Raw genomic sequence first — 16,709 nt, 5'->3', positions numbered from 1 at the left:
AATATTTATGTGAAAAACTCTTTTGAAGAGGATTACCACGAGTAAATGAGGCTTCAACTTTTCACTAAACAAGTAAACAAATAATAATATAATATGAAGAAAATAAACCTAGATGTACTAAACATATAAACCCAAACATTGAAACAAAAACCCTAACTCTCATAGAGTTTTCTTAAAACTGGAACACAATTCTCACAGTAATTACCACAAAAACTCACATCAAAACTCATCTATGACTATATCTTGTCGCCCCCTAAAAAAAACCTTGCAATACTACATATTTAATTGCCTCTTAATTAACCTTTCAGAATAGGGATACAAGGCCACTTTAAAAAACTAAAATGACTAAAATATCCTTAAAGTAATTAGAGTTTACTTAGAAACAACAGTAGAGTTTAACTGAGAGAAGAAATATGGTTTATGTGGGAAACACGTCGCAACGTTCCATTCGCATCATCTCAATGTCGTCTATTGTCACAACGTCAAGAAGCTTCTTATCATAATATCGCTATCTGTTCAGTCGAAAATATGAGGTACACCCCACACTTTATTATAATTTTATTAACATTTGGTATTCAATAATAGTATAAATGTTGAAAAAATTATTAATTATATTTTCATTAATACACACAATAAATATTATATTCATTTCAACTATAAAATATAATTTAAAGTTTAATTTCTTAATTATAAAAAAAAATATTTTAATGTTCAACAAATATTTTACATTAATTTATATTAATTGACTTGTAATAAGTCTAAAGTTAGACTGAAGACTCAATAATGTAAATTTGCCAAAGAAAAAACTTAAACTTCACGGCAAAATCAACGGCTAAAAAAGGTCCACCATCATTTCTCAGTCCAGAAAAGCACTGACGTGGCAGAATCACATTCAACCGCTAGCTACAGTTAACGTACGTACATAAGTACCGCGAAATTCCCAAAGAAAATAATAAAAAAGGGCGGGCGTATCTTACAAAATGAACACGCAACTTCACCGAAACTAAACCCGGACGTGTTCCCGTTCAAAAAACCGAATTCGATAATCGGCGATAAGTCCGGTCACTTTTGTAAAATTTTTCAAAGGAATTGGTTCCTTCTGCTTGGGTCTCTTTGGTCAATAGAAAAAAAAAGGGGAAAAAAAAGTCGGCGACCTCCACTGCTCGAACCCTATTTCCCCAACGTTCCTTCGATCCATCACAAGTTTTCTTTTAATTTTCCTTTGTTTTATTCATAATCGGAGAACTCGTAAGGTTTATTAAATTGATTCTATGTTTTTGGTTGATGATTGATCGATTAATTTAATTTAATTTAAGATTTAGCTGTCTTGTTTTGGTTATTGATGATTAGATCGATTGCTTTTTTTTTTTTGAGAGTTTTAAGTTTTTGATTACTGGTTTTTGCTTGGCTACAGATTGTAAACTGAATATGGATTTGGTGGCTAGTTGCAAGGTATTTTTCTCATTTTTTGCATAAAATAATATGGATACATTTTTTTTCTTCATATTTTCAGTGTAATTATACAGGAGTTAACTAATGAAAATTGTTCGAGAACTGAACTTTTGATGATATTATCATTATTTGTTTCTTTATCAAATTCAACCAACTAGGCTTTTGCAATGTAATCTAATATTTGGATATCTATTAATCCATTATAGAGGGGATTTCAAATACTTAACTTAGTTTGATAGTGGAGATATCCTGTTGTTCTTAAGTGGCTTCTGCAAATCAAGTAGTTTTAAGTTTGTGAGTAAGCTCATTATGGATGCTTTTGTTGGTTTCAGTTATTTATAAGCTGAAAATTAGTATCAGCTGTGCACAGCTGCTTCTCTAACTTTATTTATATCTTCACTTAAATAATGGCATTTTGTACTCATTTTATTACTTTGTTAGTCTGAGTATAAGACTAAATTCTTAAGCTGAAAGTCAGTAGATAAATTTACATGTTTTCAGTTGCTTCTTGTTATGCGTGATGCTAATACATTGATGCTTTTTTGGCTATCTTAAAAAGAAATTGTGCATGGAGAGCTAATACCAATATGTTTTTCCTATTGTAGGATAAATTGGCATATTTTCGAATAAAAGAACTCAAGGATGTTCTCACTCAATTGGGTCTTTCAAAGCAGGGGAAGAAGCAGGTTAGCAGAAGCTTTAGATAATGCACTGTATTTTAACTATTTTAACGTTTAACGGTGTTTGATGAGATTGCATTATTATTTATTTGAAAGGGGTAGGTGTTAGGTGGATTTTTACTCTTCTCATATTTAGTTCATGCTTCTGCTTTTGTTTTGCTCCTTTTGGTATTTTGAGTGTTCAGAGGTGAATAATGAGTTTTCACTCGTTTGTCTGTGAGGTCATTGGTATTCCAGTGTGTTGCTCCTAAAATTTTAAACTATTTACTGGCAGATTTAGCAAGGGCCTTAAAAATTTTGGGGGCTGTGATAATTGTTCTTACGTCACTTATCTGCATTGTATTAAATTATGTATGACCTTTCTGTAAATCTCACTTGTAGGACCTTGTCGAGAGGATATTAGGTGCTCTCTCTGATGAACAAGGTAAATATTCTTTTCCTAGCCTCTCATTCCGTTTGAAAAGGAAATATATATTTATGGGTTATATTATCTTTTAAATGTTTCTTTCTAGCGTTACTTTTGCTAGCCTGTGACATGTTGTCAGAGTGCTAGTATTTAGCTGTTGATATGATTGTGTCTTTGACTCAATCACAGTTTTATTGTTTGATGTGAAATGTATATTGTTTTCAGCTTTAGTTCCTGGTAGGACTTATATCACTCAGTTATTTGTGTCTGGTTGTGTTCTAGGGTGTGTGTGGGGAGTGGTACTGTGGGATGTGATCAAGGATATTAATTATGTACCTGTTATTCTGCCTAGGTTTGCTCTAGCTTCTCAGGATCAAAGAGATTGCAGCATTTTACCTTTTGATCTGCTAATTTTATTATAATTTGTATGCTTTTCAATTGAATTTTTATATTTTATGATTTTCTATTGTCCATAGATTGCAATTAATTCAGATTTGGCTCTTAAGTATGTTCGGAAACTACTGATTTTAGCTTTTATAATTATGTTGGGCTTATTTTCTGTTTTCCAGTTACAAAGATGTGGGCAAAGAGGACTCCTGTGGGGAAGGAAGATGTAGCAAAACTTGTTGATGATATATACAGGTTTATGTTTAAATTTATGATTCATTTCTATTGAAGATTTAGATACAAAAATTTATAATAGGATTGGTTCAGGATTATTATTTTATTTTAATGTGAGCAAGGATATTGACTTACCATTCAGATAAGATGATGCTGGCTATATGATTTGATTTGCTTTATTGCTTCTTGAAGTGTTATTTTTTCAATCATACTGGTTTGTGTTAATGTTTGTAATTCATTTCTGTTGAAGATTTAAATAAACGTATATAATGGGATTTGTTCGGGATTATCTATTTCGTTTCTCCCCTTCCGCAAACAAGGACTGACTTACCTTTTAGATAAGACGATGCTGGCTAACTGGATGTAGTGCATCTGGTTATTATATGCTTTGAAGTAACCATATGTGTTACTTTATTTCCTCTCTTTAAAATGTATTTCTTGTCCTCAGGAAGATGCAGGTTTCTGGTGCCACGGAATTGGCATCAAAGGGGCAGGGTGTGTCAGACAGCAGTAATGTTAAAATTAAAGGAGAAGTAGAGGATACCTTCCAACCAGATGTGAAAGTTCGTTGCCCCTGTGGAAGTTCATTGGAGTCTGACAACATTATCAGGGTAATGATAATGAGGGGGTGACCACCTATTTAAGATCGATTCTGTCTTTTCAAATTGGGATTTGTGTTTGCTTGATACAAATGATGTATCATACATAATTTTGTATTACTTACTTCCTTTTGGTGGTGTCATTTTATGATTTAGATTTTTGCTCCTTGACTTGCACGCATAAGCAATGTCTTCATATTTTTCTTCATGAAGTCATTAGTTTTTCTGATAACTGGTTTGACTGCTTTTGTTGGATTTTATAGCAAAGACAGATCAATTTTGAACAAGTGTATAGACTTGTGCACTTTAGACTTTCCCCTAAATTTTCTTCTTGCCCTTTAATTTACAATGGAACCATTTATCTCCTCAAGGTTGATATTTAGCTCAAAACTGAAGTAGGTGTCCTCCCAGTGACCTTTTTCTGCAGTAGGTGTATTTTAATGCAGTTTTCTAGGTTTGTCTAGTTTCATATGAATCTTGCGCTGATGCAATTTTATAAGATGGGATGCTTCTGATGTCCTTTTACTTCTACTGCCTGCTTTTTTGAGTGATTCTTGCTATAATTATATCCAGGTATTAACATATAATTGCTTCTTTTCATAATTCTGATTTGTATGATAAGCTTTTCTCCATTTTGAGAAGGGATAATGTATCCTGAGGATATCCTGGTCTTATTTTACTCTACAGAAATTGTGCTTCTTGTATCTCAAATTGAATTATTGATTTTTTGCTCTCTCTCATTTCTCTATTCAGTGTGAGGATCCGACTTGCCAAGTATGGCAACACATTGGTTGTGTTATAATTCCAGAGAAGCCTACGGAAGGAAATCCGGCACTTCCTGATTTCTTTTGTTGTGAGCTTTGTCGACTGAAACGAGCTGATCCGTATGTCTCCTCTGTTTATATGTGTGTGTGTGTGTGTGTGTTTGCATCCGTGCGCTTCCAAAAATGTATGATCACTTCATCATTGACGGACAATCTTTTTACTTGTTAAGTTTGGTTATTGGCTGAAGTTCAATGTCATGATATAGAAATATGCCAATTATTTCTTATATTTCACATGTAATTGAATGTGTACTATCCTTATAAATGTTTACATTGCAGACATTCGTAGTTTAGTTTGGTTGGATAATGAATAATTACTTGTTAAACCTCTTTGATGGTGTGAATGTGTAATTAGGATGCAAGTTTAGTAAATATAAGCTTGCTTTTGTACCTCCCACAACCTAGGCAAAAGGAAGGGAAGAAAAAGAGATAAGTGTGAGGAAATGTAGGAACTAGTTTTTTGCAGTGCACATAAAATCAGTGTTGTGTAGGTGTGCGCTTAGGTGTGCCTGCACAATGTGCCTTAGTGCCGGACTCCAAAAGCACCTCAGAAAATTTGCAAAATACTATTATTTGTAGCTATAATGCTATATTGATGTACAAAAAGTTAATACTGAATCATCTTTAACATTGAAGAAAGATGTTATTTATCAAGCAGTTAGTGCTCGCTGCACCTTATATTTGTTTTCAACTGTAAACACTTCATCAAGTATTTGAATTGTAATCTTTCATAAAAAAGAAAGTATTTGATCTGGATGCTTCAAGAGTATCCTTTTCTAGGCATAACCTTAATGAGTTATGAAATATTGTTAAATCTGTTATCCCTTATTTTATGTTACATCCTTTTAAGTCTTGACGTGGTTCTGAATGTGCAGTTTTTGGCTTACTATTGCAAACCCTTTATATCCAGTGAAGTTGGCGATTGCAAATATCCCTACTGATGGGTGAGTGTACTGTATGAAAATTTTAAAGCTCTTCCCCCTCCCCAAAAAAGAAAAAAAAAACCTAGTAAACTTCCAGGTTGTTTTGGTGTGAATGTCATTATATTTATACTTTAATCTCTAATGCTTTGTGACCTCGCTCATAGTAGTTTGTTAGTTTAGTGATTCATATCCTACATTTTGCAGTACAAATCCAATGCAAAGCGTTGAGAAAACATTCCAACTGACCAGAGCAGACAAGGAATTGCTGGCAAAACAAGAGTATGATGTCCAGGTAGTGTAAAATAAAAAGTGCAGTTTGTTATAATTCTTTTTGTTATTTATCCTGATATTTTTGTTTTCCATCTTGTCAAATAGGCATGGTGCATGCTTCTGAATGACAAAGTTCCATTCAGGATGCAGTGGCCTCAATATGCAGATTTACAGGTCAATGGTATGATTATTAATGGTTTTCTTTGACTACTTAGCAGTTCATTGCTCCTTTTACGGCTTAATTATTTTTCTACTGTTTATTGAGAAACATGCTTGGATCTAGCTAAAAGGGGAAAAAAGAAAAGAAAGAAGCATGTTTAGCATTTTTTGCCTTAGATTTTTCCTAATTACAACTCTATTCTTCTTGACCTCAACATATTTTTTATGCAATTTTTTATTTCAACTTTGATCAGTAACTGACGGTTTTTTAAACAGGTGTTCCTGTTCGTGCTATTAATAGACCTGGCTCACAATTGCTAGGGACTAATGGCCGTGATGATGGTCCAATTGTGAGTTCTGTCCTCCCATAAAAGATTTTTTTTTTCTCGCACCATGTATACATAATCATATGCTCCTTAGAATTTACCCTTTACATGTGTGTGCATGTGATTGGAATGGATGGGGAAGCCTGCCGGCAGGTTATTGCATGTGCTTTTTAAAGCCTGTTACTTCTTGTTAGCTACCTAAGAAGCATCCATGGTCTGAACACTTTTTTATTGTGAATTTTCTGGTCAGATAACTCCATGTACTAAAGATGGAATTAACAAGATAACTTTGACCGGATGCGATGCTCGCTTCTTCTGTTTCGGAGTTAGAATAGTTAAACGACGAACTGTGCAACAGGTATGTTCAGATCTTCAACCCTTTATGGATTGTTCATACATTGGAAGTACAAGATTGACTGATTTGCTGTCTGGGAATTTTGTAGTAAAAAATTATATATGTTCCTTTTTGCAAAATAAAAAGCTGTGCATGTAATGTTTTTTTTCCAATGCCTGCTAGTTCTTTGATTAATATAGGCAGTGTTGATTGGATTGCTCACAAAGCAGAACAGAATGCAAATATATTCAGTGCTGTCATAGTTGACAGTGTTATTTTCATATGAATGCGTTGGATATATGTTTCACGTCTCTTGCAAAAATGACTACGGATTAGACATTTGACCGCCTATTGATTATTTCTTTGCATTTTGGGTGAGGTTCCTGTGTGAGCATGACATTGAAATGGGTATGGGATCAAATGAAAATAGAGTGGGGAGAGTGCCACTAAATTCGGCCATTTTCTCCCTTTTGCTTTCTTCAATTACTTTAAAAATCTTAGTACTACAAACTGAACAAGAATGCTTTATCATCCATGAGGTAAATTGAGAGAAAAAGATTGAATAATGAAGAGAGAATGGTGCTTTATCATGGCTGTAATTTAAAATATTGACTTGATGAGCTGGAAAAAATGGAGAGACTACAGTAGATGAAAAATCTAGAAATGAAGAGATAAGAAGGAAATTGTGAGATCAGATTTGGGCTTTCATATTTATTATTTGGTTTTAATCTTTCTTATGTAAAGGGCTCTATTCTTCGCGTTATTAACATGTTCGACTGTTTTTTTGTTGCTTTATGGCTTATTTATTGTGCGTACTGTTGCCTATTGGTTTGCCTAATGTGGGTCCATTTTAATAGAATAGCTGAGAAGGAAAGAAATAATGAGATTTCTGGCTGAATTTATCTAAATGTTTTGGGCTGGTAATGAGGGTGACATGCTTTTATGATTTTCTTTTGTTTTTTAGTCTCAGCGCAAATAATATGAAGTTATACTTGAGATAATGGATTTTGTCCTACTAAGGACAATAGTAGGCACTTTCTTTTTCTTTGGCCACATGGTATTATATAATATATAGCTTAGTACTATGGTTTAAACTACAATCCCCTCTATGGTTATGCAGCTGAAACTAACTTGCCATATCTTTATTATGTTGCCTGTCCTAGATACTCAACATGATTCCCAAGGAGAATGATGGTGAATGTTTCGAAGATGCTCTTTCTCGTGTTCGTCGTTGTGTTGGTGGCGGAACTGCAACTGACAATGGTGATAGTGACAGTGACCTAGAAGTTGTTGCAGATTTTTTTGGAGTCAACCTACGGTGCCCTGTGAGTTATATAGTTTTATAATATGCTAACTATCTCTTGCCTATATTCAGATGTGCATGATTTTTATACTAAAAATATTACATGTAATTGATTGGTCATCATTTTTCAAGTGTTTAATTAGTTTATCTTGTGAAGCATGTCTGGAATAGATGGTTATTGTACCCTACTGAATTTGTAGATCAAATTCTTGTAGCATCACTTATGTGTCTGCATAGTTACTGTAAAATGTCAATAGCGGAGGTATCTAACCTTATTGTGTGTACAGTACATGGTTGTATTAACGTTGGCTGAGGTTATCCTTCCTGGTCAATAAGGTGTACGTAATGATACAAAAGTACTTCATATTAAATATATGTTCAATTAAAAATAATTTAATGTTAAATATATTTTTTTTGATATTAAATTAATACTAAATCCAAGTTGTTAGTCGATAACAATTTGTATGTAGCTTTATATATGATTAATTAAAAGTTCCTAAGTTGATTGGCCAGATGTTCCTGGTTGAAATGGTCAAATCAATCGGTTTTTTTTTTTTAACGCTGCTTATGCTCATTTATCATGCTTTCTGCTTTAGAGCTGCGTCATGCTTCCTTTCTACTTTTTGGGCCAATACTACTATAGGTTTATTTTCTGAAAGGTGATGGTCTGGCGTACATGACGTATTAGTGTTCATGGAGAATGTGCGGTCACATGCTTGTGCTTTGTTCCATAAAGAACTTAAGTTTATCATAGCAACAGTTGGGTTCTTAGTTTTTGTGTGCTTATCTTATGACCTCTGTTTATATTATCGTGTTTGTATATATATATATCTGTATAATATGCAATTTATTCTAATTTAAGTCATGTAATAGGTGATGATTCTCCTACCTCTTCTTTTCCTCCCACAAATGTTCAGTGGCAATGAATTTGGATGGACTATTTCTTCACTGTGCTCTCCTTTTACCGTTGCTTTGTGATATTCATTTTTATTTGCATATACTTGACAGATGAGCGGCTCAAGAATGAAGGTCGCTGGAAGGTTTAAGCCTTGCGTTCACATGGGTTGTTTCGATCTTGAAGTTTTTGTGGAGCTTAACCAACGCTCTAGGAAGGCAAGCTACAATATTACAGTGTTTGTTATTATTTGTAATTCTTTCAGGCTTTTTGACAAGTGTTTGCATGAATGCAGTGGCAGTGCCCAATTTGCCTGAAGAACTACTCGCTGGAACATGTTATAATTGATCCTTATTTTAATCGCATCACATCCAAGGTCGGTACCCTGTTGTTCTATATTTATCCCGTGATGTCAATTTGTGATAATGATGATCAGCTATCATACAGATGAGAAATTGCGGCGAAGACATTACTGAGATTGAGGTCAAGCCTGATGGTTCTTGGCGTGCAAAGGCTAAAAGTGAAAATGAACGTAGAGAGCTTGGTGATCTTGCACTATGGCACACTCCTGACAGTACCCTATGTGAATCAGGCAGTGTGGAGGATAAGCCGACAGCTGAAATTTCAAAGCAGATCAAACTTGAAGGTCCTTCAGAAGGGCATACAGGTTTGAAACTTGGAATAAAGAAGAATCAAAATGGGTACTGGCATTTTAGCAAGCCGGAAGACATGAACACCTCTTCTGCTAGTAGATTACAAGACAGGGTACGTCATGAGCAAAAACGTATACCAATGAGCAGCAGTGCTACTGGAAGTGGTAAGGATGGTGAAGATCCCAGTGTAAATCAGGATGCTGGTGGAACTTATGACTTTACAAGCAACGGGATTGAACTCGATTCTGTGCCTCTGAATGTAGATGCAGCATATGAATTTACTGACCCAAACCAATCTGCACCAGCAGGAAATGCAGAAGTTATTGTTCTTAGTGATTCAGATGAAGAGAATGAAATATTGATATTTCCTCCAACTGTGTACAAGGATAATCACAACCAAAATGATGGTGGGGGACTTGGTTTTCCTGTTGCACCTCCTGGAATTTCTCATCCGTATTCAGAAGAACCACCTCTTGGGCCTGCTGCTAATTTAGGTCTTTTTACAACCAATGATGAATTCGACATACCTTTGTGGTCATTACCTACGGGAACACAAGATGGCTCAGGGTTTCAACTATTTAATACAGATCCCGATGTTGCAGATACCTTAGTTGATCTGCAGCGTAGTTCTCTCAATTGCCCTTCGACAATGAATGGTTATCCATTGGCTCCTGAGACAACTATTGGATCTACAAATCTAGTCCCTACTTCTTCCATTGGTCAGGTGGATACAAACCTAAATGACAGCTTGGTTGACAATACCTTCTTTGGTGGAGAAGATCCCTCGCTTCAGATATTTCTTCCAACGCATCCTTCAGGTGCATCAGCAGAGTCTGATTTGAGAGATCAAGCTGATGTACCAAATGGCGACGATTGGATCTCCCTTAGGCTTGGAGGTGGTGCAACTGGTGGCCATGGAGACTCAACAATTGTGAATGGATTGAACTTGAGGCAGCAGGTACCTTCCAAAGAGCGTGCTATGGATGCTGGTTAGTTTCCTTGTTCTTTTGGAAAAAATGCTGTATTAAATATTTGAAAAATGAAATTGTATATACTCGCAATTCACTGCATTACTCTTTTTTCTTGTAGTTTGTAGCATTGATTGTTACTTCCTTTTGCAGCTTCTCTGTTGCTTGGTATGAACGACAGTAGAAATGGGAAGTCAAGTAGGCAAAGAACAGAGAGTCCTTTCTCATTTCCTCGGCAAAAACGGTCAGTTCGACCAAGATTATATCTCTCTATCGACTCAGACACCGAGTAATTGTGTTTGCTTAAATTTAACTGCAACTTGTGGATAATTTTGGTGATCACTCATGAAGAACTGGACTGGCATTTCAGTTAAAACATGAAATTAGAATTTTCAAAACGAAAGTGCTGCCAAATTAAAAAGAAGGGGGCAGCTTCAACGCTGCTGTGTTGATGACTTTTCCGAGGTGAGGCCAGAGCTTGAGGCCGTCAATACCTGTAAGTGTTGAATGCTCAAATTCTAGTTCTAGTTTTATTCTAGGCGTGATAGCATAAAACAAGCAGTTTTTACCCTAGAGTTAAAAAACACAGGTGAGGGAGGTCGTTTTTGATTAAAATGTACAGTTAAATTGGAATTGGATAAATGGATATGCATGCAGTTGGGGGGTGAAATGAACACAAGAAATCCACCCATTTTGTCTATTTTTTGGTCTTTAAGATGGTTGGGACCAAATAGCTTTGTAAATTCACTTGAATTCATAGAGAAACCCTTTTTTTTAAAATTTTTAATTTTGTTCCTTTTGGCTGATAATTTTCCTTTGCCATTGCTGCTACGTTTTGAATACATGAATGAGTAGCTTTGTTATGGTGCATGACACTTCGGCTCTGATTTTATTATTATTAGCGGGGTTAATGGAGCATGGACCGAGACTTAGTAGGGTTATTGATATGGAGAAAGGCATTATACCTGTTGACCTGGCCGAATTTAGGCTCCGTTTGTTTGCCAATAAAATGTTTTTTGGAAAATAATTTCTGAAAAATGATTTACTTTTCTGGTGTTTGGATGAATCTGTGTAAAATATTTTCTGTTTGGTAGATTTTTTGAAAATATTTTTTTCAAAAATTGTTTTTACATTATATTAATAAATTTATATTTTAAATTGTTTTTACATATATTGTAATGACTTATTTATAAATAAATAAATTAAATTAAATATATAATAATACTTAATTATTAAGTTAGAATATTAATCGTCATAAATTGAAAATAGTTTTTTATAAATTTTTAACAATTTATTTAGGTTAGATTGGTGAGCCAGTCAGTGGTTTGACTAGTTTGATCATGATATAAAGTAATTCAAATTATGTTATCAAATCTCGGATCGTCATTATTTTTTTATAATCATAAATATTATATTAACTTTATTCACTTTGGAAATATAAAATATGTTATAAAAACTTGTGCTGAATTGATGGTAATTTTCTATAAAAAAAATAAAGAAATGCGAAGAGTTTTAATGAATATTAGGAGGGAGTTTTATTAACTAAATTATTTTTGACCTTATTAGAAGCTTGAATTCAATATAAAATTGAAGGTTCGAAATTTGTTAGATAGTTTGAATCAAACTTATTGATGTTTTCTCTCCTCTTATAACGTTGCTCTTTTTAATTGGATCGATGTCTAATTAAAGGTTTTCATTCATAAATTTACATTTTAAAGTAATTATTATTTCATTTATGAAATTTTCATTTTGAAAATAATAATAGTTTACGATAAAAAAAATTACATGAATAGTAACAAGTAATTTATATTAGGGTAAACTTCTAAAATAGTCACTTTTGTTTGGCTCATGTTACATTTTAGTCACTTATGTTTGAAATGTTACGTTTTAGTCACTTATGTTATCACGTTGTAACATTTTAGTCACTAAGCCGTTAGTTTCTGTTAATGGTGTAACAATAAACTGGTGTGGCACGTTAAATCATCATTTCAAACAAAATTTCTAGGTTAATTTATACAATCGGTCCCCATATTTTTTCGTTTGGAGCAATTTAATTTTTTTTCTTTAATGTTTTTTTAACTTTCTTTCTTTTCCATTCTCTTATGCTTCTCCCTTTGTTTTCCTCCCTTCTCCATTTCTTTCAACGTAGTTTTTCTATGTTTTATTTTTTTGAGTGAGGCGAGCTTGTGGACTAGTTATAAATAGAAAGCATAGAAAAACTATGTAAAAAGAAATGAAGAAGGGAGGAAAATAGAGGGAGAAGCATAAGAGAATGGAAAAAAAGGTCAGAAGAACATAAAAGAAAAATTTTAAATTGTTGAAAATGAAAAATATAGGGACCAATTGTAGAATTTAACTTAAATTTTTCGTTTGAAATGATGATTTAACGTGCCACATCAACTTACCGTTACACCATTGTCGACAATTAACGACTCAGTGACTAAAATGTTACAACACGATAACGTAAAGGACTAAAACATAACATTTCAAACATAAGTGACTAAAATGTAACCTAAGGCAAACAAAAGTGACTATTTTAGTAGTTTACCCTTTTTATTAATAAAAAATTAGCGGGTAGTTCAATTAAGAAATTGGTTTTTAAGTGGGAGTTTTGGTAGAGTAGATAAATATAAAATGATGATCTTTTGTGCAAATTTTGGGTTATACAATTGTTTCTAAATTCTTTATTTTTTAATTTGGGTTATTTTCCTCCCAAATAATTGTATGTAGGTTATAATATGCGATACTCTTTACAATTTTGAATTTTATTTTTATACATTTATTTATAGGAATCCAATTTTTCTACATTCCTAGTTTTAAAATTTAGATTATTTTGTTAAATTAAAGTTTATTGTGATATTATTATTTTAATTATAAATTGTTATTAAGTATTTTTATTTTAAAACGTCACACTAATATATTAAAAAAATAGGTATTATTATTATTGTAGGAGGACGTTGGTTTGAATGTGTTGAAGTATATTATTCTATTATTTATGAGTTGGAGAAGGGTTATGGGTAATTTTAATGGCGTATCGAGGGAGCTAGCGAGAGTCTCGTCCCCTCTTAATATGAAAATTTGTTTATTTAAGTTTTTTAAATTAATAAAGGTAAAATTATACTTTGTTTTCCTAAAAATAATAAAAATTTGATTTAATTCTTTAAAAAGTATAAATATATAGACTATTAAAAATTAAAATTTAATTTCGACCCTCAGAAAAAAAAATTATTGTTTTACCTTCAGATAGTTCTAAAAATTGTGTCAGAAAGAATAAATAAGTATGATCGGAACTAATAATGAAATTGTTAAAAAAATTGTTTTGATTAAATTCTAAATTTGTAAATAATAAATAGATATAGATCGCTAGGGTAAAATTACGGAGTCTGGCATACCAGTCCAAGTCCCAACGAACAATAATTAATAATAATAATAACAATAACAATAATGAGATAAGAAGAGGGGAACAAATACGTCACATTATATTACTATGAGCCATCCATTTCACCATAACACAAAACCCCCCCTCAACTTTGAATCAACTTCTTTTTAGAACAAAATAAATTAATTTTTTTTGAAAAAAATGCAGACAATGTTAAACCTTAATGCAACATATGGTCTTCCTCTTACTCTTTCAACCATAACCCAACATTTTATCTTCTCCAAAGAGTACCTAAATTTCATCGTCTTATTTTCTTATCTTCTTTTTCTGTTTTTTTCTTCTTTTCAAGGCACTGTTCTTATGATCCTTTTTTTTTTTTGAGAAAAGGATGGCAGATCATGAACGGAGGAGAGAAGCCATGAAAAAGCGAAGATCAAGCAGCGGTGTAGTCGGCGGTGGCGATCGGAGGTTTGAAAAAGTGCTTGAAGAGATCATGGAAGGCGAGGTTGATGATGATAGAGGCAGTGCTTTTCAGTATCCGTCGTGTAGTTGCCTGGTTTGTACTACAGCCAAAGCTGCATAGTTTTTTTTTTTTTTTAACGAAGTAAAAACAAAAATAAATAAATACATGAAAACTACTATTTGTTTTTGCATGAGTTGGCTTAGAATTTGCTTTTAAGTGGTTGTACTTTTATAGATTTGTAATTTAGTATTCCTACTTTTATTTTTATTTGAGATTAAAATATGTTTTAAGTCCCTCAAATTTTATAAATTTAAAATTTAGTCCTTTATATTTTTAGATTTCAAAATTCAAATTCTCCCATTTGAAAGCTAAAATAATATTTATTTGGAATAAAAATAAAGAGACTAATTTCAAATAAATTACAAAAACTCAAGTACCCTGAAAAAAAAAATTATTAAATATTTAAAAACCCTAAACTAAACAGTCTAAAGGCGTCGGCTCACTCCTTTCCTCTTCCCCAATTGTGTGTTTTTTAAAACCCTAAAATCCATAATTGAGTCCCATTTCAGTGGCAAATCAACTCAGTGCTTTATTAGTCGAGTTACGCTACTGAGTTCGCGAGTTCATAAATCAAGCTGCTGAGCTTTCTAAATCGAAGCATCCCCTGCTTGGTTTTTTAAGGTATATCTCTGTCTCTCTCTCTCTTTTCCTTTGTTATGCTTTAATTTGTTTTTAAGTAACGATTTTTTTTAGAAGGAATTATTATTGAAGTAAAGTTAAAATTAAATAATAATAAAAAGGAATGGTAAAATTTCACACAAAAAAAAAAATTGCTTAATTTTTTCTAGGTAGTGGTGGTTTTATTTAAAATAATATTTCATAGGTTTAGGATTTAGGCTCTGATCATATAGTTATTTTTAACATAATGTCTAGAATTACTCATAATACGGATACCTCCCAAGTCTCAACTCATAAATAGGAGAATAATGTGTTTCAGTGTAACAATTAAGACGCAATCAGCTTTAAGGTAATTTTTAAGGATGGATAAACTTTTAATTAATATAATTTATTTTTCAAAATTTTTAAGTAATGACGTCACATGATCTTTGTGTGTCATATCATCCGATATTTATATTTGTAAACTAATGAACATAATTATCAAATCCAACTAATAAAGATAAGCCAAACAAAATCGACTCTATCAAAATCAACCTAATTTCTAAGTTTAAGTAATAAGTCTTATTAACTTGTACAAAAAAATTTACTCAAATCTTTAATTGAGTTGACCATGTCAAATTTAATCAATAATTTCATAATAATTCGAATAATTTTAGACATTAAAATAAAAATTTGTGATTTCATATTAACACTCACCCACTATGAAAAAATTTCATTTTAGACACTAAAATAAAAATTGGTAATTTAAGTACCGACGTTATATAATTGATCCAACTATATAATATGGGTGCTTAAATTGCAACCTTTTTATTTTAAATACCTAAAGTGAAAATAAAATTATAATTGAGTGGCTATCTGAATAATTTAGGATTTTTTTTTATATGTTGCAGGACTAAAAATGAAGCCTAGATGGAAAGGAAAAGGCTCAGAAGCCAAAGCTAGTGCTGATCCCATGTCTAAAATTGTCTCACAACTCCACTCCTCTTTGATCCGATCCGTGGCTCGCGGTTTACTCTTAAGTCGCAATGTGCTCATCGAAGCGGATGCTGAATTATTCTATCTTTTCAATCGTGCTCGTTTTGGTCGATCGAGAATTACATCTCAAGAAGAGAAACAGTGGTTCCAGTTGGATATGGAGGAAGCCTTTTATTTATGCTTTTCACTCGAATGCCTCAAAGGTATCGGCAAAGATGGATCCATAAAGGTGTCTTACAAGGCTTACTCTCATCTTCGATATAAAAATTGGGTTGTAAGATCAGGGTTACAGTATGGTGCGGACTTCATTGCTTACCGTCACCTCCCAGCTCTCACACATTCCGAGTACGCGGTGTTGGCACTATCGAAAGGAGATAATGAACTAAATGGTCGATTGAGAGTATGGTCGGATGTTCATTGTACAGTTCGTCTTTGTGGAAGTGTTGCGAAAACGTTATTGGTTCTTTTCGTAGATAGTAATAGCCAAGGTACCAGTTCTCCTTCGTGTTTAGAACATTACACTGTCGAAGAAGAGACAATCACGAGATGGAACCCAGAACAAAGCCGAGAAGATCAAACAAGTCTCCGGAATCAAACAAATTTAGGTACAATTTAGAATCTTGCTCCAAAAGAAGCTTAATGGGCTAGAGTTGGAGAAAACCATATGCTCAATTTCATGTGTCCAACATACAGTCGTATATAAGTTATCGTGATTTTGTTAATAGAATAAATTTAATGTCAAATACAATATAATGGATGTATTTTAATTCGGGTTTTAGAATTGATTTGATGAAAATTTAT

At 32.9% G+C, this 16,709-nt stretch overlaps 2 protein-coding genes across 3 annotated transcripts; both read left to right on the top strand.

Moving 5' to 3' along the window:
* The first annotated feature begins 981 nt into the window (after window positions 1-981).
* Window positions 982-11,222, top strand: LOC105781775 (E3 SUMO-protein ligase SIZ1). Of its 2 annotated transcripts, none has more exons than XM_012606291.2 (17): window positions 982-1,248; window positions 1,415-1,452; window positions 2,058-2,138; window positions 2,514-2,556; window positions 3,108-3,180; window positions 3,608-3,770; window positions 4,512-4,642; window positions 5,458-5,526; window positions 5,710-5,797; window positions 5,881-5,956; window positions 6,211-6,284; window positions 6,511-6,618; window positions 7,758-7,919; window positions 8,906-9,010; window positions 9,088-9,168; window positions 9,240-10,434; window positions 10,567-11,222. In XM_012606291.2, the coding sequence occupies exons 2-17, from the start codon at window positions 1,429-1,431 to the stop codon at window positions 10,704-10,706; spliced, it is 2,613 nt and encodes an 870-aa protein (XP_012461745.1). In that variant the 5' UTR covers window positions 982-1,248; window positions 1,415-1,428; the 3' UTR covers window positions 10,707-11,222. The 2 variants fall into 2 exon arrangements, with proteins under 2 accessions (XP_012461745.1, XP_012461744.1); XM_012606290.2 differs by having other exon boundaries at window positions 982-1,253.
* Window positions 11,223-13,850: 2,628 nt separating this feature from the next.
* On the top strand, window positions 13,851-16,689 carry LOC105781781 (tRNA-splicing endonuclease subunit Sen2-1). Its single transcript, XM_012606308.2, has 4 exons — window positions 13,851-14,079; window positions 14,180-14,348; window positions 14,825-14,936; window positions 15,824-16,689. Exon 4 carries the CDS (start codon window positions 15,832-15,834, stop codon window positions 16,522-16,524), a length of 693 nt encoding a protein of 230 aa, XP_012461762.1. The 5' UTR covers window positions 13,851-14,079; window positions 14,180-14,348; window positions 14,825-14,936; window positions 15,824-15,831; the 3' UTR covers window positions 16,525-16,689.
* The last annotated feature ends 20 nt before the right edge of the window (window positions 16,690-16,709 follow it).

This window comes from Gossypium raimondii, chromosome 13, assembly GCF_025698545.1.
Source record: "Gossypium raimondii isolate GPD5lz chromosome 13, ASM2569854v1, whole genome shotgun sequence".
In the NCBI taxonomy this organism is placed as follows: Eukaryota; Viridiplantae; Streptophyta; class Magnoliopsida; order Malvales; family Malvaceae; genus Gossypium; species Gossypium raimondii.
Note: the sequence above shows the minus strand (reverse complement) of the source record. Positions and strands in the feature narration are given on the sequence as shown.